This window comes from Sus scrofa, chromosome 6, assembly GCF_000003025.6.
Source record: "Sus scrofa isolate TJ Tabasco breed Duroc chromosome 6, Sscrofa11.1, whole genome shotgun sequence".
In the NCBI taxonomy this organism is placed as follows: Eukaryota; Metazoa; Chordata; class Mammalia; order Artiodactyla; family Suidae; genus Sus; species Sus scrofa.
The window spans coordinates 933,047-959,060 of record NC_010448.4 but is presented as its reverse complement, the minus strand read 5'-3'; the positions used below and the strand labels follow the sequence as shown (position 1 = coordinate 959,060).

At 66.6% G+C, this 26,014-nt stretch overlaps 1 protein-coding gene across 11 annotated transcripts in view; it reads right to left on the bottom strand.

Annotated features, from left to right (window-relative positions):
- The window catches only part of PIEZO1 (piezo type mechanosensitive ion channel component 1), a 52,634-nt gene that overhangs the window by 8,053 nt on the left and 18,567 nt on the right, over positions 1 to 26,014 (bottom strand). For 5 of the 11 annotated variants that reach the window (XM_021093650.1, XM_021093653.1, XM_021093647.1 and 2 more), the window contains exons 2-28: positions 21,104 to 21,199; positions 12,392 to 12,514; positions 11,454 to 11,496; positions 11,206 to 11,344; positions 8,386 to 8,554; positions 8,025 to 8,238; positions 7,729 to 7,888; positions 7,548 to 7,658; positions 7,375 to 7,465; positions 6,795 to 6,895; positions 6,260 to 6,520; positions 6,087 to 6,167; positions 5,529 to 5,640; positions 5,268 to 5,446; positions 5,002 to 5,150; positions 4,735 to 4,917; positions 4,297 to 4,409; positions 4,041 to 4,195; positions 3,773 to 3,949; positions 3,319 to 3,444; positions 3,039 to 3,239; positions 2,496 to 2,700; positions 1,273 to 1,377; positions 915 to 1,068; positions 567 to 810; positions 342 to 438; positions 90 to 261 (exon numbers count right to left, since the gene is read on the bottom strand). In XM_021093650.1, coding sequence (XP_020949309.1) covers positions 90 to 261; positions 342 to 438; positions 567 to 810; positions 915 to 1,068; positions 1,273 to 1,377; positions 2,496 to 2,700; positions 3,039 to 3,239; positions 3,319 to 3,444; positions 3,773 to 3,949; positions 4,041 to 4,195; positions 4,297 to 4,409; positions 4,735 to 4,917; positions 5,002 to 5,150; positions 5,268 to 5,446; positions 5,529 to 5,640; positions 6,087 to 6,167; positions 6,260 to 6,520; positions 6,795 to 6,895; positions 7,375 to 7,465; positions 7,548 to 7,658; positions 7,729 to 7,888; positions 8,025 to 8,238; positions 8,386 to 8,554; positions 11,206 to 11,344; positions 11,454 to 11,496; positions 12,392 to 12,514; positions 21,104 to 21,199 — 3,961 coding nt within the window. The remainder of the gene's footprint in view (positions 1 to 89; positions 262 to 341; positions 439 to 566; positions 811 to 914; positions 1,069 to 1,272; positions 1,378 to 2,495; positions 2,701 to 3,038; positions 3,240 to 3,318; positions 3,445 to 3,772; positions 3,950 to 4,040; positions 4,196 to 4,296; positions 4,410 to 4,734; positions 4,918 to 5,001; positions 5,151 to 5,267; positions 5,447 to 5,528; positions 5,641 to 6,086; positions 6,168 to 6,259; positions 6,521 to 6,794; positions 6,896 to 7,374; positions 7,466 to 7,547; positions 7,659 to 7,728; positions 7,889 to 8,024; positions 8,239 to 8,385; positions 8,555 to 11,205; positions 11,345 to 11,453; positions 11,497 to 12,391; positions 12,515 to 21,103; positions 21,200 to 26,014) is intronic. The other 6 variants (XM_021093654.1, XM_021093655.1, XM_021093652.1 and 3 more) reach the window with 3 other exon arrangements.

Sequence of the window (26,014 nt, the reverse complement as noted above, 5' to 3'; positions counted from 1 at the left end):
CGGGCCAGCGTGGTGGCAGAGCTCGGGCCCAGGCTGCACCCTGCTGGGCCGCAAGAAGGTCAGGCGGTCGGTCGCCTCAGTTCCCCCACCTGGAGGCCTGCAGTGCAGTGGCCCGGAGCTCGGCCTGGACGTGCAGGAAGTAGCGACTGAGGAAGACGCGGCGCTGCAGCAGCAGGAACAGGAAGCACACGCTGTCCCACAGGACGCCCGCCTCCTCCACGGGCAGCAGGCAGTCCCGGTCCCGGCCCAGCATCTCCCTGGCTGCGGGTGGACGGCGGCCGGGTCAGCAGCCCGGAAGCCGCCGGTGTCCCCGCGCCCGCCCCTCCGCCCCGCCCACTCACGGTCGTAGTAGCCTTTGACGGTGCACACGAGGCTGAAGAGCTGGATGACCCAGCAGAAGCTGCTCTGCATCTGCTCCACGAAGACGCAGGACAGGAGCTGGGGGCAGGAGGCGGCTCAGCCTGGGCCCGCTGGCGGGCGGGGGCGGGCAGGGGACGGGCGCAGGCGGAGGGGCCGGAGGGGCGGGGCCGTGGGCGGGGCCGGGGGGCGGGGCCGGGGGGCCTCACCGAGAGCATGTTCTTGGAGATGATGACCGTGACATTGTAGAGGATGAGGCAGTCCCACAGCACCAGGCGGGCACGCGTGTCCTGCTGCTGCAGGCTGGTGCCAAACAGCAGCAGGCAGAAACAGGCCAGCAGGTAGCCCAGCCCGAAGACGCTGATGCGGACGGCCCCGGTCACGAACACCACCACCAGCACCAGCCAGAAGAGGTAGCGGAACACGGCCACCTTCAGCATGTCCAGGTGGGACCTGCCGGGTGGGGCGTCACTGCGGGCCTGGGTCCCCACCTCCCTGGCAGCCGGGGACCAGCGCCCGCCCAGGCGCCCCCAGCCTGGCAGCTCTGCGACACCCACCTGCAATGGATGAAGTTGGGCACCGGGTTGGGCTCCCCGCGCAGTGGCTCCAGGTGGTCAGTGTTGAGACCGGCCGTGCGCTGCCACTCCTCCGTGCGCTCGGCCGAGAACACCTGCCACTGCTGGGAGGCGCAGAGCAGCAGGAGGAAGTCACCTGTGGGCACACGGGAGGCCACTGCCGTGCTACACCAGCAGTGCTGGCCACGCCTGGACCCGCGGGCGAGGCCTGGACGCTGTGCCCTCACTGGCTGCAGGGAGGGTCGGCACTCGCCAACCAACGGCCCATCCCCACAGGAACCTGCATGGCATCCTGTGAGGCCAGCAGTGGCATGGGGGGAGCCTGGCGGTGGGCACTCACTGATGAGGTTGGTGGAGTTGGGGACACTGAAGAAGTCGGGCAGGTACAGCCACTTGATGAGCGCCGAGTTCATGGGGATGGCCTGGCTCCAGCGCCACGGGTAGTCTGTGGACGGAGGTGTGCGTCACCCACGCGTCCCACCCCACCCACCGGGGTGTTCTCACACCCACTCCCACCAGAGACGCAGCTCGGATCTGGTGTTGCCATGGCTGTGGCGAAGGCCGGCAGCTGCAGCTCCGATTGGACCCCTAGCTTGAGACCCTCCATGTGCTGCAAGTGCAGCCCTGAAAAGCAAAAAAAAAGGGGGGGCACGCCTAGGGAGCTCCTGCTGTGGTGCAGTTGGGAATCCAACTCCAGCAGCTCAGGTTGCTACAGAGGTGCAGGTGTGATCCCTGGCCTGTGCAGCGGTTTAAAGAATCTGGTGTTGCCGCAGCTGCAGCTCAGATTCAGTCCCTGGCCCGGGCCGTCCCTGTGCTGTAGGCGTGGCTGTCAAAAGAGAAGCACCTGCCCGGAGGCTTCACAGGCTGCCTCCAAGACACTGACCGTGCAGGTGAACAGGACAGGTTCCAAGGCGTTCAGAAAGAAAGTTCATCCGCTCGCAATGGGAAACGGGGGGGGGGACAGAAATCGAAGTTCTTTCTCACAGAAGAGCCCCCCAACAGCTGTGCCAGGAGTGACAGAAGAGGAAAACCCCCCTTTTTATAATGTCCTGCCAATGGAGAGTCGGCGGACAAACACGGGCCCGAAGAAACAGAGCAGCAGCCCTCCACGGCCAGCGTGGGCAGGGACCCCCGACCCCGCTCCTGCCCCAGCATCCCCAGCAGCTAAGGGTGGGGCACGACCTGCCAATCCAAGCTCAGGGCTTTCTGCAGCCCCTGGCCTGACTCGGCAGACAGGGGCCGGGAGAGTCTGGACCAAAGGAGACGCGGCAAGAGGTCCTGGTCAAAGCAGAAGGCCACCAGGGATGCGGCCCTGAGGACGAGGCTGCCGAGTATGGACGGCATATGTCAGGCCTGGGCACCATCCCGGAGGGCCGGCCCTGTGTGGTCACCGTCCCAGCCATGCTGAGCCTGGAGCCCCCAACACACTCACCCACCCAAAGAGTGTGGCCCATCCTCCCAACCGCTGACTATCTGGAATCTTTCAAAATAGGAGGCTGGGCAAAAAGCAAGCATTGGGCATGGGGAGGCCAGCGAGGGGCCGACTGCCCTGCCTGTGCTCACCAATGCACAGGGCGGGGGGCATGCCCAGACACAGCAGGTACTGGTACAGCAGGAAGAGGGCCAGGAAGAGGCAGTAGTTGGGCCAGAGGCGGGCGATGGCCGGCCGGCGCCGGCGGGTGAGGATGGCCACCAGCCAGCAGCCGTGCAGGATGACCATGAAGTTCATGCGCTGCCCGATCACGTTCACGGCCGTCAGGAAGCAGATCTGGGGGCGGGGGGGCACAGTGAGCTGTGGAGGGGCCTTCTGGCTCCGCCCCCTGGAGGGACAGCAGGACCAGGCATGTCTCCACCGGGAGGGGCCCAGGGGGACTCCACGGCAGAGGCAGCACGGTCCCCGCCTCCAGCCTGAGCCCCGCCCCCTGCCCTGCTGCAGGCCCTTCTCCAGGCGAGGCCGACTCGGTCCGGGGGGACCAGGCGCTCTCCCCAGCCCCACCCCATGCCCCCAGGCGGTCCTCTAGGCCTGCACATAGCAGAAGCCCTGCCAGGGCCCCCCAGCGGCTGGGCCCTGTCCCCGGAGGACTCGAGGGTAGAGACCCGCCTCACCTCCAGCCCAAATTTGTAGAAGAAGAAGTTGACAAAGTACTTGAGGCAGCTGGGCAGGTCCTGGTCTAGCTGCTGGCGGGTGCCACCGGCACAGACAGCCTGGGCGGGCAGCGGGGCCAGCTGGTGCCGGCGGCGGTGGTACTCCTGGCACCGGTACACCATGGCCTCGAACACCAGCAGCAGCAGGATCTGCAGGTGGTTCTGGGGGGCCTGCACAGTCAGGCCCTGCCCACGCTGTGGCCCCCCCTGCACCCCAACACCCCACCTGACCTGCACACACCTGGATGTAGCCCAGGTTTGGGAAGCCCTTCCGCACCCCAAACCAGTTGGCAGGGTCAACGGGTCCCCGGTACAGTAAGGACTGGCTGATCTCCGCCTTCTGCAGGTTGGTGTTGTTGGGCAACGGCTGGGGGAGGGGCGGCGTCAGCACCTGCTCCCTGCCGGGAACTGGACTGGCCCCGCCTCGCACCCCCTCCCCATCCAGGGCTCTGGGACAGCTGTTCCCCGGCCAGGGACCTGGGGGCTATTGGCCTCCAACCTTCTCAAGGGTGTCTGGGCACAGGGAGGCCACCAGCAGGGCCAGGGGCGCGGGGGGTCCGGGGGACAGGCAGAAAGAAAGCCGTGAACGGGGCTCCGTGGGCCCCGGGACGGGCCCTCTGCACCTGTCCCTGCACCCCAGCTAGAAGAGTGGCCCTGGCAGCCGCCGAAAGGGCAGGCGGCTCTGGGGGGCGTACCTCGGTGCAGTTGCTGGAGTACTCGTGGGGGCTGACGACCTTGAGCTGGTACAGCATCTTGCACACGATGATGACGCAGGTCCACACGGTGGCCAGGCAGGAGGCCATGGGCCGGAAGCGCGGGTAGGGCAGGGCGAAGGCCCAGAGCGCCACCAGCAGGAAGTTCATCACCGACACCTGCGGGCGGCGGGGGGGGCGGCTGGGCAGTGGCGGGCGGCGGCAGGGCAGGTGGGGAGACCCTCGCTGCGGGAGGCGTGTCCACACTCACCTCCTTCAGGGCCACCCAGACGGTGTAGAGAGCGACCAGCTTGAGGACGTGCAGCTCCAGCAGGCGCCGTGCGAGCGCCTGCACTCGGTTGAGGACGGACGAGAGGCCGGCCGCCAGGTCCAGCAGCCGCTCGGCCACCAGGCCCCACTTGCTGGCTGAGGGGGGGCCGTGGAGGGACCGTGAGGAGGGGACAGGGTCTCTCGGTCAAGGGGCCGTGCTGAGTGTGTGCCGGGGGGCTCTGGACGCCTGAACTTACCTTCCAGGCCCTGCGTGGCCTGGCAGGGGCCGTCCGAAGCCAGCCCCCCATCACTGGGCGCCTCCTCCTCTTTCGCCTGCTGCAGCAGTGGGGTCCCGCTCGTCGCGTCCTGCCTGCGACAGGGCCTCCACAGTGTCCTTCCCACCGTGTGCCTGGGCGGCCCTGCGGCCTCTCCCATCCCCGCCTCCCTGGGGAGCAGAGACGCCCCATGCGCACCCTCATCACCCCAGCTGGGGCCCCTGCTGCTGGTGCCGCTGGAACGTGCAGCCTGGCTGACGTGGATGGGAGAAAGCCAAGGCCTTCACCTGCTTCTGCCTTTCCCACCCAAATCCCATCAGCGGCCTTTCCCTCTGAGTCAGGACTTCCTCTGTGCTGGCTGCGGGGGCGGGGGGGACACACTGCAGACCCCAAGCCTTGGCAGGGAGCAGGGCAGCGCACCTGTGAGCCCTGCGAGGCAGGCGGGCCCCTGGGCCGGGCCCACGCTCCAAGTCAGTGAGCTGCATGAAGGGCCGGTGGAAGTAGTGCAGCTGCAGGATGCAGGCCAGCAGGAAGAAGCCAGGGACCAGGATGCTGGAGAAGAGCTCCGACACGCTGAACTGCTCCAGGCCCAGGTCCCCCAGCCTGCGAGGGGACAGCGTCAGCACCGGGCAGGTGGCGGTGGCAAGCCGCAGCGCCCCGCCCGGCCCCGCCCCGCCTGGGACTTACTGCTCATCCGTGAGGCCGGTCAGGTTGCGCCAGTAGGCGGGGAAGTCCTGAAACTGGAAGGTGTAGACAGCCACCAGCACCAACATGGTGTAGGCCACCACCAGCCACCAGAACGCCTTGAGCAGCTTCCGCCAGAGGCTGTAGTACACCTGCCGGACAGAGTGGGTGGTGAGGCCGGCGCCAGGCCCCGCCCCGCCCCTCCAGGCCCCGCCCCTCCCCTCCAGGCCCCGCCCCGCCCCGTCCCGCCAGGCCCCGCCCCCAGGTACCTGGAAGAGGATGAGGCAGAGCAGGAAGAGGAGCATGTAGACGATCTTGTAGACCACGAGGCGGCCGGCGAAGCTGACCACAATGAACATGCCGGCGCACACGTAGATCCAGTACTTGGCATACAGGCCCCGGACCAGCTCCCCCAGGCTCCGCAGCAGCGTCTGAGTCCGCGTGGGCTCTGTGGGCCAAGGCCAGGGGGTAGAGGGCGTGGCTTCCGGCCGCGGGGCGGGGCCGCCCCACCTGCCGCCCCGCCCACTCACCAGCGCCAGCCACGGTGACCTCCGTCAGCGCCGCAGGGGCCCGTGCCCTCCTCAGCAGCTTCTCCTTCACAAACTGGCGCAGCAGGAGCCAGAAGGTCAGGGTGCACAGCAGCTGGGGTGGGGGGGCAGCTATGGGTCAGCAGCCTCCAAAGCTTGCAGGCTGGAGAGCCCGGATAGGCCTCTGGGGAAGGTGCCCCGCCTGGCCCCCAGGCACCAACTCACAAGTTCACATGCAGCGCGGCTCACACACTCACACGATCACACTGCACAGAGCCCCACCGGGGAACACGGGTGAGCATGCGTGTGCACACACACTTGGCATGCGTGAGGGCTGACATGTCTCACGTGGTGAGATACAACACTCAGGCCCCCAACACGTGACGTCTGATGCAAGGACCTGTCCCACACAAGGACGCAGAGAAGGTACAGACTCACTGAGACCCAGGGGCCGCATGGGATGCTAACAGAACCTGAGTCAGGCAGACAGGGACAGTGCCCCTACCACCACCAGGTCACCCACCACTCACTCATTCAACAAACACTTATAGAGCAATTTACCCTGGGCTGGCCAGAAGGAAGCCTGGTGACAGCCAGAGAGGACACAGGCCTCGGCCTCCAGAGCTCCCCCTGCACTGGGAGCTGGGTGAGGGACAGTGGCATGGTCACAGGTCCCCACGCAGAAGTCCAAGGCAGCAACACACGAGGAGTGGGTGGAGGCAGGGGAGACTCACCATGGCGCCCAGGTCCAGGCAGGGGTAGCGGGTGTGTTCCAGCCCCAGCTGCCGCAGGCTGACAGGGCCCAGGGTGGTGGGCAGCTCGGGTTGCAGGTCCATGGCCCACACGTACCGCAGGCTGCAGAGCGCCAGCCCGTACAGCAGGATGAAGGGCGAGCAGAGCATGGCCAGCTGGTGGCGGCTGCGCACGGTCCAGATGAGGCAGGCCCAGAGCAGCAGCACGAAGGTCAGCCAGCTGTGGTAGGTGATGCTCCACACCTGGACGGCCAGGCGGTGGGCAGGGCTGCACAGGACGCCCACCTGGCGCCAGGCCCCACTCCCGCAGGCTGAGGGGGTGGGGACACCCGCACAGGAGAGCGCATATGCCCTCCTGGCCACTGCACGCAGTGTGCAACACGCACGCACACGAGGCTGAGGGCTGGCCGGGGCGGCTCACGGCCCACAGGTCACAGCTCCGCCCATCTCTGGTGACAGGGCTTCAGGCCACCACCCAATTCCCACCAGGAGAGCCCACGGAAGGCAGTGCCCTTACCATCATGGCGATGAGGGCACACACGTAGCTCTGGTCCATGATGAGGTGGCCCAGGCCGTGCAGCGGAGACGGCTCCTTAGGCTCAGCCAGCCTGGGGCACACTAAGGGGTGGGGGCAGGTCACCAGGGAAGCAGGTCCCCACTGGAGAAGCTCCACCATCAACAGGCCAGAGCCCCTCAGCCCCAAACTGCAGCCAGGGCACAGTAGCCCCCAAGCTCCAGCTCCCAAGACCAGCGGCTTCACCTCTGCTTTTTAAGATGGAAACAGAGGCTCAGGGAAAACAAAACCCAACAACAACAACAATAAAAAGACAAAGAAAAAGCTCCCAGAAAAATACAGCCCAGTCCTGTGCTGGGGGCACTACCTACACATCCAACAGGGCCTGGGGCTGCAGAACCAGCCCGAGGCGGAGCAGTCAAGTTCTCTGGGAACTGGAGGCAGGCAGGGAGGAAGGAGGAGACCCTCACAGGGTCTTGGGGGGCCACCAGCAACGCCGCCTCTCCAGGGAGGGGTGCAGTTGGAGGGCCTGACCCGGCAGGACCACCAGGGGGCAGCACCAGGGCAACCGCATGGTACTCACGGGGGCGCTGCTGCACTGGGCTGTGGCCAGTGAGGTCGTGGACGATGCAGTTGTCCTCTGACTCGGGCCCCACGGTCCCGGGCGCCGAGTGCTGCGGAGACAAGTCCAGGCACCATGAGCAGAGTCCGCAGGCAGGCGGGCGCCGGCCCCACCGCTCGGCCCAGGTGCCTCACCTGGGCGGCCTCCTCCTCCTGGGCATCCACTGCCCGGGCCTGGCTCTGGGGCCACTGGTCCACCTCGGTCAGCTCCACCTCCCGCTCCTGGTCGTCCCCAGCCACCTCCTTCTGCGGAGAAGGGAGGGAGAGTTCAGGGCCCGGCCTGGCCTCAGGGGGCGGGGCCGGCAGGGGCGCTGACCTGGGGCGCGCTCAGCTTCAGGAGCGAGGTGGCCGTGTAGCAGAGCAGCAGCAGGATGCCGGGGCTCACGTAGACAGGCCAGTCGTGGCTGGTGTTGACGACCAGCACGCTAGAGCTGGAGCAGTTGGCGAGGCCCATGAAGTCCTTGAGACCAAACACCCTGCCCGGAAAAGGCATCGCTGACTGCGGCCAAGGGAACCCGGGGGCCGCACGGAGAGCGTGGGAGCGGGGGAAGGGGCGGGGCCTAAGCGTGGGAGCAGGGAAGGGGGCGGGGTCTGCGCGCGCCAGCCCCTCACCTGGCCCAGATGCTGGCAGGGGGCAGCACAACCTGAGCGAGGGGCATCTGGTAGCAGTAGAGGCAGATGAGGTGGCCGGCGCCGAAGCAGCCCACCGCCACACAGAGTGCGCTGACGCCCAGGGCGCTGACGGGCAGGTGGCAGGCCCACCAGGTGCACACGGCCACAAAGACCAGGAAGTAGACGCTGGAGAAGGCCGAGGGGTGGGCGATGCCTGCCGGGCCGGGGAGAGGCACCGGGTCACGCGTGGCTGGGGCGGCGTGACTGCCGTCTCGCTCTTCACTGGGGAGCTTGGCAGGCTGCCCAGACCCCCCCCAAGTGACGGGCCGCGGTGGGGTCCCAGGTCCCTGCCACTGGGTACCTGCCAGCGCGAGCAGCACGATGGCCAGGGCCCTCCCGGCAGCCACCAGCAACCAGTGGGCTGTGATCCGGAAGCGGGCGGCCAGCCGAGACCTCCCCTTGAGCGGCAGAGCAGGGGCTTCCGGCAGCCCCACCAGGGAGCTGGTGTCCACGTCCCTGGCGTCATCGTCCTGCCAGGGTCATGGGGAGGGCAGAAGTCAGGTGCATGGGGAGGGGGGGAGGGGGCCACCCCAGACCCCGCCCGCCACCACACCCACCGCGGGCCCTCCGAGGCCATGGAAGGGCCGCCCGAGTGTGTGCCCAGGCTGCCCTCCGTGTCCAGGTCCGCCCACCACCGCAGCCCTGGGGCCTGGTGGCCTGCCATGGCCACCAGACACGCTCGTGCCAGGTCCTGGTGCTCAGAGGGCTGAGCCTGCATGCAGGCTGACCTCAGACTCTCCTGGAGCTTTTCACGTGTGTCTTCTTTACCTCTTCACCTGAACCAGGGGCTCCCCAGGACCTGGCACCGGCCCCCAAAGCCCCTGGCCTGGCAGCAAGGGCCCGAGACAGAAGTTTAGGCAGAAGGAGGGCAGAGCTCAGCATGCCTACGTGTGTACCTGGCTCTACAGTCACAGAACCCTTCCACACCCCTGCCCACGGGCACAAGACACCTTCCTTACAAGTACAGCAGTGGATGGACTTCCCGTCGTGGCTCAGTGGTTAACGAATCCAACGAGGAACCATGAGGTTGCGGGTTCGATCCCTGGCCTTGCTCAGTGGGTTAAGGATCCGGCGTTGCCATGAGCTGTGGTGTAGGTCGCAGACATGGCTCAGATCTCGTGTTGCTGTGGCTCTGGCATATGCTGGCGGCTACAACTCTGATTAGAGCCCTAGCCTTGGAACCTCCATATGCCGCAGGAGCGGCCCTAGAAAAGGCAAAAAGACCAAAAAAAGAAAAAAGAAAAAAAAAAAGTACAGCAGTGGAGGTTGGGAGGAGACCCCCCAGTCAAACGGCGGGGGAGCGGGTGTACCCAGAGTGCAGCCCGCTTCCATCCTGCTGCCAGAAGGGCTGCTGGAGAGTGAGGTGGGCCGGCCCCTCTGGGCTTCACCTGCCTCCGCGGCACGCACCCCCGGCCCCAGGGCCCCAGCTCGAGGTTTCCCAGAACAGAGCTATTTCCTGGAGTTGCAAAGAGCCAGGGCGAGGTGGAAAGAACGGACTGTGCATCGGATGCCCTGGGCCCCCGTGTGCCCATCTGTGAAATGGGCACCTTGCCTGGGCCTTTCCCCCGGAGCACAGGCCGACATGCACCCCAGCTCTGAGCCTCCCAGCCTTGGCAAGTCACCCAAGCTCTCTATTTCCTCACTGTCAGATGTGCGTGGGGCGTTGGGAGGCTCCACGGAGGTGCCGCTGAGCTGTGCCTGGAAGGAGGGAGGCGGCAGGCCCTCGGGGGAGGCCCAGGCCCTGGGGTCGGCGCGGGACGCAAGGCAGGGTGGGAGGATGGCCGCTGGAAGGCACAGCAGCCAGGCCTGAGCTCATCCCGCCCCCGCCTGGCGCGGGGCCTGGGAAAGCTCCGGAGAAGCTGGTGGAAAACGGGCGCTTCTGGAGTGGGAAGGACAGAAACAGCTGCTGGCCGCAAAGACAGGTGCCGGGGCGCCCGCAGTGGCCACCATCCAGCCTGGGCTCCGGCTCCTACTCGCCAAGCCCCACAGGCCACGTCCCCCACCGCAGTCTGTCTGACCCCATCACAGAGCAGCACGGACACGCACGACAAGGCGGGACGTGTGCGTGGGTGGCCCTGCTGGACTGGGTCGGACACGCAGGGGCATTTGGGCTGCTCTGGATCTGGCCTTTGACACTAGGCACCTGGGAAGGGCCCCCGCGGCCTTGCTCTGAGGTCTGTCCACACCAGCCACCTCTCGGCCAGAGTGCAGCCCCCCCAGCGGCCGCAGGGCAGCCCTGACTCTGAGGGGCGACAGGCAGCACAGAAGGCGGGGACAAGCCAGCCCCTTCCCCGGGGAGCTGCTCCCAGAACCCCAGGCCCTGCTAACAAGGAAAACAGACGCTGCCCGGGCCCATGTGCCCGACGGTGCCCACGCACCCTTGAGGGGGTCAAGGGGGCGGCCAAGGCAGGGAGCTGCCCCAGCCCTCACGTGACACCCCCAAATGCCTGGAAAAAAGCCACTTGACTCTAGGCCCCCATGCCCCCTCTGAAATGGGGGTACCAGCTTGGCCCTGCAGTTTGGGTGGGCAGATCAGCCGCAGCCCGAGCCTCCGCCCCGACCTGCCGCAAGGCCCCTTCTCTTTGGGGGTCGAGGCCCTCTGGACACGTGGACACTGCGGCCGAGGGCGTGTCAGAGAACCGGCCCAGCCCTGAAGACTGGTCCTCCTGGATGGAGGCAGAAGCCAAGTGTGGGAGACGGGGCGGGGGGGGCACTTGCACCCGAGAATGTCCAGGCAGGACTCACAGGGCGGGACCCCTGAGGACTTGGCCTTCAGAGCCCCTGCCTTGTCCTCCGGCCCGCTGACGGCCCTGCTAGGGACGTGACTTCCCACGCATCCATCTGTCCAGCCCTAGGGGCTCCCCAACAGCAGCACAGACCATCCCCCAGCACTGCTGACCCCCGACTGCCGAGAAGCAGCTCTAAGCGCCCGGGACCCGTGCCCACCACGCAGTGGTGCCCGCCCAGGATGCACGCTCCTCTCCGGGCCCCTCCCCTTCATGACGGCAGATGGACCACAACTAAAACCCCACGACTGCGAGATAAAAAATAAAAGTGTAACAGCCCTCAAGCGGCCGGGACCCGCCTCCTGCGATGGGCACGCCCCACCCCTAGCCCTCACCAGCTCCTGGGCGCTCTGGCTCCGCCCGGCTGTCCGTGTGAGGCGCCGGCAGATGCCCAGGCACAGGGAGGAGGCCACCAGGATGCCCAGGTCGGGGGCCACCATGCGAACGGTGTTGGGGACATCCTTCAGGTCCAGCCTGTGGAGGGCGGGGAGGGCCTGCTGGTCAGCTCAGGAGGGCGGCGGGTGCTGGAGGCCCAGCCTCAGGCCCAGGAAACGAGTCCCCGAGGGAGGCTGGGGGCGCTTACCTTGTGACTCCTATGTGTCGGGAGATGGTGTCCCAGGTGCTGCCTACGGAGAGAGGAGGAGGGGACGGAGCCGGGACCCTTGGGAACCCAGGCCACAGAGTCCCGGCCTCCAGGATGCTCAAAAATGCTGCCCATACTGGTTGGGAACTGGGGCCCAGCTGGCACAGGAGGAGATCAAAGGCACATTGGTTCCGCCTGGCAGAAGGGGTTTCAGGGCCCCGCCGGGTGCCATGTGGCTGCAGTGGGGCTGGAAGCAGCCTGGGAGGCCGGGCCGGGCTCTCTGACCCACCAGCCAAGGCTGGCCCTTCCCTGGAGCCGGCGTGGGGCCCCCTGGGGAGGCCTGGTCTCAGCCGGCAGGACCGGAAGCCTCCCACGGGGCCTGACTTCTGCCCCCTTTCTGAACTGCAGAGGAGGTGCTGTCTTGACAGGAGGCAGATGGGAGGCTGGCGGAGCTCCCTGCCCGCCACAGGCCAGGCAGGGCCACTGGGAGGTGGGAGACCCCGCCAGGCGGTGGGGCTGGGAGCCCAGGGCACCTCTTCTGAAGACGGGGGTGCTGGTGTCAGTGGTGAGAGGACTGGGGGCTGCCTGCAGATTCCGCCCATGGGGTGAAAGGGCGGGAGGGCACAGTGGGCGGGCAGGGCACCAGGGCTGCTGGCGCCCCAGGGGCTCAGGAGGAAGCTGTGACAGACGGAGGGCCCCAGAAGACCGGGGCCCCCCTGTGAGCCTGGTGTTGGGCTTGGGCATTAGCTCTGTGCCACCTGTTCTGGGGGGACCTCGCCTAGGCTGCCCGGGCCACCTGGGCCAGACACGAATCATGGAGGATGCCCGGGGGCCCAGGAGGTGACTGACCCCCCAAGAAGTGTGAGCGATGTCCCCGGCAGCTCTCCCCCAGGCCTGCCACCCCCAGGCCCCCGCTCTCAGGCCCTTCGGTGACTCACCACTCGGCCCCAGAAGCTGGTCCAGGGGGGGTACCGTGTGCAGGCATATCTGGAAGGTGAGGTGGGCTGCCAGGAAGAGGAGGCTGAAGCCCAGCAGGGCTCGGAGGAGGCGGCCAGTGTGACCTGGAGGCAGAGGGGCCACTCAGCCCTGGCCGTGGCCACCAGCCTGAGACACTCACCCAGTGGATCTGGGGCTCCGGGAGGCTGTCAGCAGTGAGCTCACAGCACAGCGCCCTTTCTCCAGCTCAGTGACCACTCATAGCAGCCACGTCACCACCCCAGTTTACAGGACGGGGAGAAGGGCAGAGAGGTGAAGGCACCTGCCTCAACAGAGCCCAGCACCCCTAGCCTGCCCGGGGAGGGGAGCAGCAGACAGAGGCAGCCCAGGTTCAGGCACCACCTGCAGGTTTGTTCGCAGAACCAGCAAACATCACGTTGCTGCCCAGCCCTGGCAGCAGGGCACTGCTTCGCCCCAGGGTGGGCTGAGAGCGTACATCATGGGCTCCCCCCGAGGTGGCGAGGCAGGGATCCCAGCTCTTTGGGGGGCAAGGCTCCCCCTCCTGGAGGCGGGTCACGGGGCCAATGGCTCCCTACGTGTGTTCAATGCTCATCGCTGCAGAAACAGCAGCCCGCGTGCCAGCACCTGCCGCGCCAAGAGCATCTAAGAGCCTCGCAGGCCTCATTCACCCCCCAGGGCACCGACCCTGCCGAGGCCCACCTCATGCACAGAAAAGCCGAGCCTGGGGCCAACGAGCCGGGAGCACAGACAGGACAGCCCCCAACATGCGCCTTGCTCCTTGGAAGCGGGACTTGGCGCAAACTGGCAGGGGTGTGGGCTGTCGGGGGAGCCCTGGGCACGCCTCTGCCAAGGGCCGGCAGCGCACCGGCAGGCGGGGCTGAGAATGGGAGCCAGCACTGCTGCACGCCACCCTCTCAACCCTGGGCTCCCGACGGCTTCTCCCGCGTCCCGCCTTCCCGCAGGAACCCTAGGTCCCCGTGCCACTGCTGGGAACTTGCACAGCAGCCCGGGCCCCTCTCCTCGGCACCCCCTCAAACCAGCTCTTCCTCCCACCCAGAGGCTGGCAGGCCCAGGACACATCGGTTTTGCCCCCGAGCAATTAGTATGCGCTGAAGAGGCGCGGCATCAGCCTGTCCCCAGGCAAGTGACCAGCTGAGAGCCCCCAGTCTAGGCCACTTCTTCCACATGCACCTGCTGTCACCTGACTTTCCCAAGGAAAGCCGGGTGACGAAGCAAGAGGCACCCTGGGAGGCCCCGCTGGCCCCCCCGGGCGAGATTTGGACGGCTTCTCGGACACAGCACTCCTGGGTCCCTCCTGCCCGACACTCTGAGCCTTTGATTACGGCCTCTGACCCGCGGGCAGGGGTCGGGGGAGAGCAGGGTGGAGCCAGCGGAAGAAACGCGCTGGGCGGGGGGCGGGGGGCATGAACGGGGACATGTACCCCTGCCTGGAGCCCAGGCCAAGAACAGGCAGAGGCCACAGGTCACCCCAGAGCAGGACAGAGATGGACTGTGCAGGGCACCCCATGGTGACAGAACCTTCCAGAGGCCTGGCCCACCCTAGCTCCCCACCGAGAACCTGCAAGAGTTGTGGGGCCAAGAAGGCACAGCCCTCCCCACTGCACAGCCTGCCCACTCCCAGCTCACTGCACGGCCCTCTCCTGCAGACCCAGGAAGTACGACAGGTGACATGGTGGGCAGGCCCTGGCCAGACGCGCCCCTGCCCCCCTCCGAGGACGCCCCATTCCCCAGCCTCGATGACACTACCAGGACTGACTACCGTGCTGCTGGGCTCCCCGGCCATGCAAGGCCCCACAGGTCAGGGAGGAGGACCCACCACCCGGCTCCCGCCTGACGTCTGTCTGTCCAGCACCTCCCAGGCATCTGGGATGTCAGGTGTTACCCCGTCCCACTGTCTCCCCCTGCCCTTCCAGGCCACACCATCCTGGACCATGAGCCAGCATGGAGTCCAAGGGGCCAGAGCCCTGGCCGTGCAGCAATGGCTCTGCCTCCCCATCCGGGGCAGGATCGGGAAGAAAGGGGACAGTCAGGGAGGGGCTGGGGCTGAGGCTGAGGGGTGCCACTGGGAGAAGCCCTGGGTCCAGGGCGAGGCCCTGCTGGCTTGTGGGAGCAGCCCGAGGCGGAGGCAGGTGCGCCGACCAGGCCCTCTTCTCCGGGGTGGCTGTGGACCCCTACGGGCTCACCCATGACTCCAAACGTCCAGCTCTCTGAGGTCCCAGAACCTGAGCTCTGGACGCCTCATTAGTGGCTTGGTTGGCATCTGGAATCCCTCCACCTCTGGGACTCATCAAGTCAGCTCTTGCACCTCTCAGTAAGAGGGGCCTGGCCTGACCCATCCGTGAAGGTTCTTGCCCGGCACTCAACGACACTGCTGATCAGAGCTCAGATGCTCTCCTGCCCCAGAGAACCCAGAAGAAGGCTTGAAGGGGCAGCTATAGCCTGAGGAGTCAAACAACGGATGGAAGGATGGACGCGAGGATGGAGAGGTGGAGGGGCTGGAAGATGGCGGGGTGGGTGGATGGAAGGATGTAGAAATGAGTGGATGGAAAGACGGGAATGGACAGACGCATGGGAGGATGGGAGGAGGGAGGGAGGATGGGAGGAGGGAGGATGGATGGGAGGAGGGACGGGTGACTGCGAGACCAGACGGATGATGCGTGGGGACGGACGGGTGCACAGACGGATGGATGGGAGCGGGGATGGATGGACAGATGGGAGAACGGGTGGATGTACTGGAGGATGGATGGGTGGGAGGGTGGACGGGTGGGTGGCTGGATGGGTATGAGGCTTGATGGATGAGAAAAGGGATGATGGATGGTGGAAGGGACGGGTGGATGGACGGGCAGACAAACTGGAGAGAGGCTGGATGGCTGGAAGGATGGATAAGAGAAGGGACTGAGTAGAGGACAGAAGGATGAACGAGAGTATACACGGATGGCTGATGGTATGAGTGGGTGGAAGAAGGGGTACACAGATGGACCGAAGGGGGGAAGGATGGATGGGAAGACGGAAGAAGGGAGATGGTCAGACAGATGAGAGGATGGGTGAAAGGAACGGAGGGTGGATGGCGGGAGAGGGGACGTGGGGACTGATGGATGGGAGGATGGAGAGATGGACAGGAGGATGAGGGGATGGGTGGCCGCATGGGTGGATGGGAGAAAGGATGCGGGTGGGAGAAGGGAGTGACGGACAGATGGCTAAAAGGGAGGGAGAAGGACGGATGGGAGGATGGATGGACCGACGATGACGCATGGATGGATGGATAGATGAGAGGAAGGGAGGATGGATGGACGGGTGGGTGTACTGGAAGACAGATGGATGACGGTGAGACTGGATGGATGGCGGATGGGAGAAGGGATGGATGGACAGAGGGGAGGACGGCTGGGTGGGAGAAGGGATGCCTGGGTAGAGGGAGGATGGGCAGATGGGTGGATGGATGAATGTGAGGACTGAAGGATACATGGGAGAAGGGACGGATGGATGGCTGGAGGGAGGGATGAAAAGGAGAGAGGATGGACGGAAGAGACAGAGGATCGATGGACGGGAGGATGGATGGGGGGATGGGTAGCTTGAGACTCAGTAGATGGGAGGAGGATGAACTATGGGAGAAGAGCTGGCGGGATGGGAGGATGGAGGAGGGAGGATGGGAGGATGGGAGGAGGGAGGATGGGAGGAGGGAGGAGGGAGGATGGAGGATGGGAGGAGGGAGGATGGAGGATGGGAGGATGGAGGGGGAGGATGGGAGGATGGAGGAGGGAGGATGGAGGAGGGAGGAGGGAGGATGGAGAAGGAACGATGGAGGATGGAGGATGGGAGGAGGGAGGATGGGAGGAGGGAGGATGGAGGAGGGAGGATGGGAGGAGGGAGGATGGAGGATGGGAGGAGGGAGGATGGAGGATGGGAGGATGGAGGATGGAGAATGGGAGGAGGGAGGATGGGAGGAGGGAGGATGGGAGGAGGGAGGAGGGAGGAGGGAGGATGGGAGGAGGGAGGAGGGAGAATGGGAGGAGGGAGGAGGGAGGATGGGAGGATGGAGGAGGGAGGATGGAGGATGGGAGGAGGGAGGATGGGAGGATGGAGGATGGAGGATGGGAGGATGGAGGATGGAGGAGGAGGAGGGAGGAGGGAGGAGGGAGGATGGGAGGAGGGAGGATGGGAGGAGGGAGGATGGAGGAGGGGGAGGAGGATGGAGGATGGGAGGATGGGAGGATGGGAGGAGGGAGGAGGGAGGAGGGAGGAGGGAGGAGGGGAGGGAGGGGAGGAGGGAGGAGGAGGAGGGAGGAGGGAGGAGGGAGGATGGAGGAGGGAGGATGGGAGGATGGAGGATGGAGGAAGGAGGAGGGAGGATGGGAGGAGGGAGGAGGGAGGATGGGGATGGAGGATGGGGAGGAGGGAGGATGGGAGGATGGGAGGATGGAGGATGGAGGATGGAGGGGAGGATGGAGGAGGGAGGATGGAGGAGGGAGGGAGGATGGGAGGATGGAGGATGGAGGATGGAGGATGGGAGGATGGAGGGGAGGATGGGGAGGAGGAGGAGGATGGGAGGATGGAGGATGGGAGGATGGAGGATGGAGGATGGAGGATGGGAGGAGGGAGGATGGAGAGGAGGGAGGATGGAGGAGGGAGGATGGAGGATGGAGGATGGAGGATGGGAGGATGGGAGGATGGGAGGATGGGAGGATGGAGGATGGGAGGATGGGAGGATGGAGGATGGAGGAGGGAGGAGGAGGATGGAGGATGGAGGAGGGAGGAGAGGAGGGAGGAGGGAGGATGGGAGGAGGGAGGATGGGAGGATGGAGGATGGAGGATGGGAGGATGGGAGGATGGAGGATGGGAGGATGGAGGGGAGGATGGAGGAGGGAGGAGGGAGGACGGGAGGAGGGAGGAGGGAAGATGGGAGCAGGGAGGATGGAGGATGGGAGGATGGATGGGTGCGCAGATGGATGGGCAGGAGAAGGGACGGGTGGATCAGGGGATAGACAGATGGATAACTGAGAGTATGGATGGCTGAGTGACTGGATGGGTAGGTGGAAAAGGGATGGATGAATGCCTACGTGGATTGGAGAGGGGATGGACAGATGGCTGGATGGACAGATGGACAGATGAGACAAGGGACTGACTGGAGGACAGATGGCCGGCTGGCTGGCTGGATGGGAGGATGGATGGGTGGCTGGTTGGATGGGTGGTGGGAGAAGAGGTGGATGGAAGGATGATGGATGGATGGACGGGAGGACGGATGGATGGACGGGAGGACGGATGGATGGACGGGAGGACGGATGGATGGACGGGAGGAGAGCCTGAGGGCAGCATGAGAGGATGAGGGCGTGGAGGATGGCTGAAAGCGTGGCTGGGTAAGATCAACGGGCCATGCTGACCACAGAGGGAGAAGGGGGGCCAAGCCAGTGTGGCCTCAAGCGCCTGGGAGGGTAAAGGTCGTAGGCTCGGGCAGGTGACCACAGAGTCTCCCCCTGTGGAGGCTGAGGTTCGGCCCTCAGGCCAGGAGCGGGCATTATGAGGGGGAGGGGAAGTTCGGGGGTCGGTGAGGGCTTAGACCACCGCCCGCAGTTCCTGGCAGTGCTGTCCGCCTCTCCCTGGAGCCGAGGTTACTGGCTGGGCCAGGCGAGCACTGTCGTCCCGGGACCCCCATGATTCCGGGGCGGGGGAGGGGCGCACAGCAGTCTCTCCTGGGGGAGGGGCTCTGCTCGAGGCTTCAGGTTGAGGCCGGAATCTCTAGAGAAGCAGCGAGTGGGGCTGGGAGGCTGTGGCCCCGGCAGCAGAGGGGGAAGCTCTCGGAGGTGCAGGAGCATCTGACCCAGAGCAGGAGCCCAGAGTTTAAGCCCCAAATGCCCCTGATCACGGCTGCTCCGTCTGCCAATGCTCCAGGGTGTCCCCACCCTGGCAGTGCCGGTGCCAGGCTCGCAGTGTGCCCCTCCCTCCAGCTACCTCACAGGCCACCGGCCCCTGCTACCCGCCTGCGCCAGCCTCCCTGAAGGCCTCGCTGCCCCTACCCTGTTGTGGGGCAGCCCAGGGCCCTTGCAGATGTGGCGGCCACCCCAGGCTGAGCTCTGGCACCCTGGTGAGGGCCCGCAGGCCTCTCCCTCAGGACACCATCTGGGCAAGAGGCCCCGTCACAAGGAGGGCAGTCCGGAGGTGGGGCAGGGAGGGGACACCGGTCTCAGCAGGAGGCCCTGGCGGGGGCTGGGGGGGGTCAGCTCACAGCAGGAGGACCACAGCCCCTTATCCAGCGGACACTGGGATGCTCCCAGCGCAGTGCTCTGCGAAGCGAACCGGCCCTGCCGCCAGGCCCCCCTAGTGCACACAGCACTGACTCAGAGCCGGGCAGAGGGCCACCCGCAGGCAGGCCTCTCCGAGAGCAGGGCCAGCTGCAGGGGCGGGCTCTGTCCTCAGGCAGAGAAAGGGCCTCCTCGAGTCCCCAGAGGCTCATCACATCGTGGGAGCCGGCCTCACGCTTGCACCTGCTGCTCCTGCTGCGCCCCCGCCCTGCCCGCCCTGAGCAGGGCACCGGCCCACGCCCGCCACCCCATCACCCAGCAAAGTGACGGAAGGAGCTGGAACTTTCTCCAGGACACAAAAAGGTGGACACCCCCCGGCCCACCACCCCTGCACAAGGAGCTGGGGTCAGGCTGACTCCCTCGGGGGCCTGGGCAGCCTCAGACCTTCCGCCCGGTGCCGGCGCCAAGGCCCAGCTGCTGGACAACCGTGACCTGGGGCCGGGCTCAGGCACGGGCAGGCCTCACACTTTCCTCTCTCCCACCCGGAAAAACCCGGCAGCCGCCCTGTCCCCAGAGGGCCTCTGAGGCCAGAGAGATGGACAGCTGGACAGCCAGGGGCCAGGCAGGCGAGGCTTCCCACTGCCTCCCCCCGTCCCCCGGGCCCTCCCACTCCGGGCTCCTGCCCTGACCAGAGCCGGGCCCCCCACTGCCGACCAGAGGCAAGTGTCCCATCGCCACAGGGGTGAAATGCTCACTGAACAGGCAGCTTGTAGCCCAGGGCCTGGGAACTGGCTCCACGACAGAGAGGAGGAGGAGGCCCGGATGGCCGATGCCCAGCAGCTCTCCCAGGGCATGGGGGGCGGTGGCCCCCGTAGGCTGGGGACAGCTGGCACAGGCGGCCAGGGGGGGGGAATGGCCTGGGGTCCCCTCCCCTCTCCGTGCCCCCGAATTCTACCCTCACGCCACAGTCAGGCTGTTCGAGGGCCACGAGCAAGAAGCAAGTCCAATGAGGGGTCACTGCCAGGTGTCAAAGGCCAGGGCGGGGGTGACCTGCCACCCTGTGGGAGGCAGAAGGACACCCCTCCAGAGAATCCGTGCCCCAACCCCAGGCCCTGTGACTGGTGCCCATGAGCTGATCCTGAAACAGGGAGCGGCTCTGGGACACCAGCAGGCCCACATTGCCCCCGGGTCCTGACAGCCGAGAGGGGGCAGGAGGGCAGAGTCAGAGGGACGGGGGTTGCGCTGGAGCAGCCACCGCTGACCTGGACCACAGAGGGAGGGGCTGCAAGCTGACAAGCTGGAGAAGACGAGGAAACAGGTGTTGGCCTGGAGGCTCCCGGAAGAAGCAGCCCCCAGACCCCTGGTTTTAGCCCCGAGAGGGGGCCGCACCCCGACCTCCAGCCTGTGGGGGTGAGCATGGGGTTTGGGACACTCAGTGTGGGGCTGGCTCCGCAGCCACAGGACAGGGAGACACTCCCAAGGCCCGGACTGGCCGTCTGCTGCCCAGCCCAGCCGCGGGCGGCATGGGGACCCGCTCCCATCAGCGGCCTTGGCCCGCCGGCTACTCTTCCGCTTCCGGTACTGGGCATCGGGGGCGCCCCATCAACGCTGCTCCCTGGGGGCCCTCTTTGAAGCCTGGACACCTCTCTCGGCCCCTGAGACCTAACGGCCTTCCCACACCAGGGGCACCGAGCAGTCCCCAGGCACCTGCTCTCACGGAAAAGCTGAGACAGGAACATCCCGAAGCACCCAGAGAGCGAAGGGGCCCCTTGGCCAAGTCCCCCAGCAGCTGCCTGCAAGTGGGGTCTTCCTTCAGAGGGTCTGCCTGGGCTCTGCTGGGTGGGGCGCCCCCTACGCGACCGTCCTCTCTGCTCCCGGGCCCTCTGGGATGAGCCCAGGCCGAGGGCCACTCGTCTAGGTCCCTTGGGGGCGCAGGCACCCTGGCGGCCTTCCTCACTCTGTCTATCTGGTGGACACAGAAGCCGCCCTCCGGGAGCTCAGAACCAGGCAGAGAACCACGCGTGCCCACCACCCAGACAAGGCGGTCCAGGAGCGCAGAGGCCCCGGAGGGCACCACGCCAACACCACGGATCCTGAGTCCGAGGCGGGGCAGCGGGAGCTGAGCCGGTGGCTGGACTTGAGGGTTGGCCAGAGCCTCTTGGGGCAGACAGGCTGCAAGGACGTCGCTGGGGACAGGGTGGGGAATGGGAGGGGGCCCGGCCACAGCGCCAGGGCCTGAGCCTCCTGGTGGGGGACGCCCCAGCGAGGTTCTCCAGCCCGTCCCCGGGGACACGAGCTCAGAAAAGAGACGGAAACCAGCAAGGGTCCCCTGGGAGAAAGGCGACCCCGCAGCCTTCACCTGCAGTTCCTCAACCGCAGAGCAAGCCCACCCCGCGGGGTTCCGCCGGCGCCCCTGCCGCTGCGGCCGAGGCCCCTTACCTTGGATGCTGTGCCGGGAGGGGCCCGGGAGCCAAGGCAGCAGCAGCAGGAACAGCAGGTAGACCAGCGAGAGCGCGTTGACACGGAAAAGGCAGGCTGTGGGGAGAGGACACGGCGGTTACCGGGGCCCGCGGCAGGCGGTGAGTCCCGCACCCCCGCCCTCCACCCCCGCCCCCTGCGCCCTGCCCCCCCCACCCCTGCGCGCTCCACCTGCAGCCTCATCACCTCTGTGAAGCTGCCCACATCCCGGCAACCTCACTCGGTGTGCGACGGCACCTGCCGCTGTCACACTTTGTCCTACAGGCTCAGCTCCCCGAGGGCAACACGGCTCCCGTGCCCGCCTGTGTCGCCCGCACGCGCCCCAGGCGCCCCCCTCCAAGGGGTGACACTGAGGTCCTGACTGGGTCGTCCCACCAGCGTCCCCTCCTTTACAGCAGATTGAGGTGCTCCGTCAACATGCAGCACAGCCGACCTTGGCTCTGGCTCTCTGAGCGCCCTTCCCCCGACCTCCGCCTTCCAGATGCCCGCGTGTGCCTTTCCCAGCGGCCACCGCCAGGCCCCCAAGCTGTCCCATGGCGGCACCGCAGGGCGTGGAGCCCCCGAGTGGCGCGCGTGTCTGTACTCGCCCCCGCCCTTCCTTTCACTGCCTCTAAGGTGCGTCCCGTGTCTCGAGTTGCTGACACCATCCTGAGATGTGCAAAGGGTGTGGGGACCTCGCCTGCCCCCCAGGAGGTGAGGTAGCTGGGCAGCACCCAGAGATGCTGCGTGTCCCAGCGTGGGCCTCGCCACCAAGGGACTGGGTCCGCTCAGCCTTGCCTGGGACGGGGCGGGGATGGGGCCAGGAAAGCACCACACCCGCCCCAAGGCACCGGCAGGGTGTGGGCACCTGGCGAGCCCCCCGGGCCAGAGTCACCTCTGCCCACCCTGCTCCTCAATCCACGGTTGGCGAACAGGCCCAGGCCACCTGGCCCAGGATAGAGCAGAAGGCTGCAGGCGCCAGACCCGACCCCTCCTGGACCGCCCAGCCTCACGATACAATCACCAAGACTGAGCGGGGGACAGGGATCAAAACCCACCCAAGTGGGGTCCCTGACAGGGGACCAGATCCCGCCCCCACCCTCTGCCCTTCAGACCCAGGAGTGGACATCGGGCTGGGCAATGGCCGGACCTCCGCTGAACAGCTGTCTGCAGGGCGAGGGCCAAGCCGCCCTGAAGGCAGCCACGGCTCGGCTGTAAGGCCATCTTCCCCGCAGGCGGCAGGGCCGGTGGGCTCTCAGCCCCTTCCCACGGCGTCCCAAGCCCCCCTCATAGCCGCGATGAGCAAACCCCGAGAACCACACAGCGGGCGCCACGGTCCCCGGTGCTGCTCCCGCCCCGCTTCTGGACGCTGTCCCGCCTCCCACTGCCAGCGCACCCCTCTCCCCATACGAACACCAGCCCCAGCGATCAGCTCAGCTCCAGATCTGAAGCGCCTCAACAATGATACACTTTCATAAAAAAAAATCAATGTGATCTGGCCCCAGAGGCAGGAGGGAGATGCATTCACAGCAAAACCATCTAAGTTCCTTTCTGCTTTCCAGCTGGTTGGTTCCGCCCCTCCCCCCGTGCCACCCCAGCCACCCCATCCGGTAACATCCTCCTGAGGTGTTCCCTGCAGGTCTCAGCCCGGAGGTTCTTGGCCTGAGCCGCCCGCCAGGGACACCACAGGCTAAACTCAAAGCATGTGTGCGACGGGAGGCACAGTGCTCAGAAGCCCGGACGGGGCGGCGGGCGTGCCGCGGGTCCCAGGGACGCTCCCGCAGGCAGGGCGCAGCTCCCCAGGAGAAGGGCCAGCACACCCAGCCTGGCTCTGAAGCCCACCCCAAGCCTGGGATGGGGACAGGGAGCTGGTGCAGGAGGACGAGGCTTCTAGCTGGGGAAACGGAAAAGCTCAGAGGTGCCCGCGACGGCCACACACGTCGAGAACGTCCTTGATGCCGCGTAACTGTGTGCTCTGAGGGGTGATGACGGCAAAGCCTTCTGTGTATCTCACCACAGCCAAACCCAGACAGGCCCTGAAATCAGCGAAAGCTCTCAGAACCGGAGCCGGGGCCAGCCTCGCCAACCCCTCCCCAGTCCCAGGCCAGCCAGGAGGAAACGAATCTAGAAGCTCCTCTGCCAAAAGCAGGAAATGGGATAGAGGGGGCAGGGGGAGGGGAGGGGTGGGAACACAGCCCCTGGGGGGACGCTGGCACCGTGGCCCTGGCAGGGTCATTCATTCATTAGACACAGCAGAGACAGAGAAGGCGTGCACGTCCTGAGACAACCGAAGGCAGGGAAACCGAAGCCGTGGGACATCCCTGGGAGGGGGTGGGGGGGAACAGCTGGCCTCCCCAACTCAAGCCTCTGCCATCAGCTCTGCCAGGAAGCTGGCATCGGGCAGGCGGGCGGTGCCCAGACTGCCCCAGATACTGGCCCAGGGGACATGAGCCCAGAAAGCTGGGCCCACTGGCCTCCAGCCCCTCACAGGGCAGCCTTGCGGGGGTGGGGGGATGAGAGAGGGGGCTGGGCTTATATTCCCAGCCCATCACCCTTCCTGTTTCAAGGGCCTGGGGACAGGGGAGAGGCCAGGCAGCAGAGCAAGAGTAGCCTGGGGCTGGCAGGGGAGCCGGGAGCAGAGGCAAAGCGGCCTCCGGGGGAAGCGGGGCTGACTCTCATTCCCCGGCGTTCAGTGGAGGCGGCCGGTTCTCAGAGGGGAGGGAAGCGATCTCGAGGTAGCAGACCCGGCTCTTGGGTCCGGACTCCCGGCTCCGTGTCCAGGGCTTTCGGAAGAGCCTCGGCGCTGCTGGTCTGAGGGTTGTGACCCGGCCTCGCCGTGACTCTGCATGTCAAGGTGGCGCAGGGCATCCGAGCGGGCTGCCTGGAGAAGGTGGCACTGCTTTCGGCCTTCAAGGCCAGCTGAGACCCAGGCCGGCCAGAGGAGGGTTGGCCAGGTCCAGGGCCCAGCAGAGAAGGAAGCAACCGAGCTGGTCAGCAGATGGGACCAAAGCTGTCGGCGAAGGTGTTCGGGGCTGGTTCTGCCCCGCAGCCCCCCCACCCCCGAGCTGCTCGTGGCTGGTGACCTCATGGGGGAAACATGCCTTTTCCTGAGCCAGGAACAATAGGATGGGGTGAGGGCAGAGGGGAAGCCAGGCTGGGCAGGAAAGGCCCCCCGCCCCACGCTTAACCCTTCACACACCCTCGCCCCACAGCGCCTATCCTCGTCCTGCAGATGAGGCCACTGGGGCCCGGAGATGGGAGGGACGGACCCCCGTCTCAGCTGGTGCCCAGCAGGAAGGAAGGGCAGTGACAGCCAATGTGAAAGCCACAAACATTCAGGAAGGTCCACGCAGAGCAGGATACCACGCCCTGGCCTGCAGGGGACTGGGGGCGGGCGGGGGCTGGGAGTCAGGTGCCAGCCCCCGGGTCAGCACATGGTGCTGTGACGGGTCCCCGGGGCTGGGAGACGAGGACCGCGTGGCTTGGAGCCCACACGACCCTCCTGCCCTGACCTTCCCGCGGGGCCTGGAGAGGGGCCCGTCCCCAGCCTCGGCTTGCCCACCCGGGAAGCGGGCGAGCCAGCAGGGGGAAGGGCAGCTCTTCCCCACTGCCACCCTCTAGGGGTGCATGGTGGCCCCATTTCCAGGCAGGCCCCAGGACACAGGCGTGGCCAGCCCGAGCACCACCCCACTGGCCAGTGGGACACGGAGGCCCGCGTGGCGTGACCCCGGGGGCTCCCTGGGACCTGCGGCCGAAGGCACAGGCAGAGTGTGAGAAGGCTCAGAGCATGTCCCAGCCTCGTTGGCATCAGAGCTAGAAGGACAGTGGGCCTGGGAGAGGCGCGGGCAGAACCCACCCATAAGGCCACCAGTTACTGCCCCGGTCACTGCGAAGGGCACTGCTGCTGCCACCACTCTGCAGAGAAGGAAACAGCGCCGCCCAGGCCAACACCCCAGCAATGGTGTGGGTCTAGATGGGCACAGGCTGAGGGACCGCCCCCCCCCGACCCAGAGGGCACAGGGCCCCTTCCTCCTCTTCCCACTGGCCTGCTGGGTCAGCCCCAGGGCCTGCCTTGCAGGCCTGCTGTGTTGTGGGCTGAGCACCCTGGGCTGAGCGCGCAGGAGGAGCTCCCGGGAGGCAGTGGCGCAGCCACAGAGCCCAGGCCGGGGACCGGGCCTCAGTGTCCCCACAGGAACCAGGGCTGGAGTCCCAGGCCTGCAGGACACGGGCCTCTCTGGGCCTCGGCCTCCTCAGCTGTTGCCTTTGGGGGGCCCACGACCGCCAGCCCCAGGGGCTGCTGCCACCAAGCCAGTGCCCAGCTCGGAGCAGAGGTGACCGGGCTCCAAGGCCCTGCCAGACGTCCCCACACATCAGGACTCTTGTGTCAAACTCAAGTGTGAACAGAGCACGGGTGTAGACGTTTAGAAGGCCTGCAAGGTCCACCCTGAGCAGAGCCGGGGCTGACCTGTGCAGCGGGGGCCTTGGCCCTCGTCGCGTGTCACTGGGTCGCTCACCAGTGAAGCCCCTGCAGGCCGATGTCCCACAGAGCAGGCTGCGTCCGGGACCGGCCTTCCCTTCACAGAAGGGGCAGGAGGCGGGGGGCACTGCGTCATCCAGGTCCCAGGCACGGGACAGAGCCGGGGCTCCAGACCCAAGGGGCACCCCTTGGGCCGGCCTCTCCACCACCCGCCTGCCGTCGGGGTGAGGCTCCTCCGGGCGGAGCCCTGGGCGGGTGGCTCGCAGCCCCGAGAGGAAAACCGCCGGGGCAGGGGTCCCTCCGAGTCGGCCGCCCTCCGCCAGCCAGCGCCGCGTTTCTGGCCAGCTTGTTCTCTCTGCCTTATTTGGCTCAGACGAGAAACCCATAAACACTTCCCTGCTGCCTTCTGCCAGCGG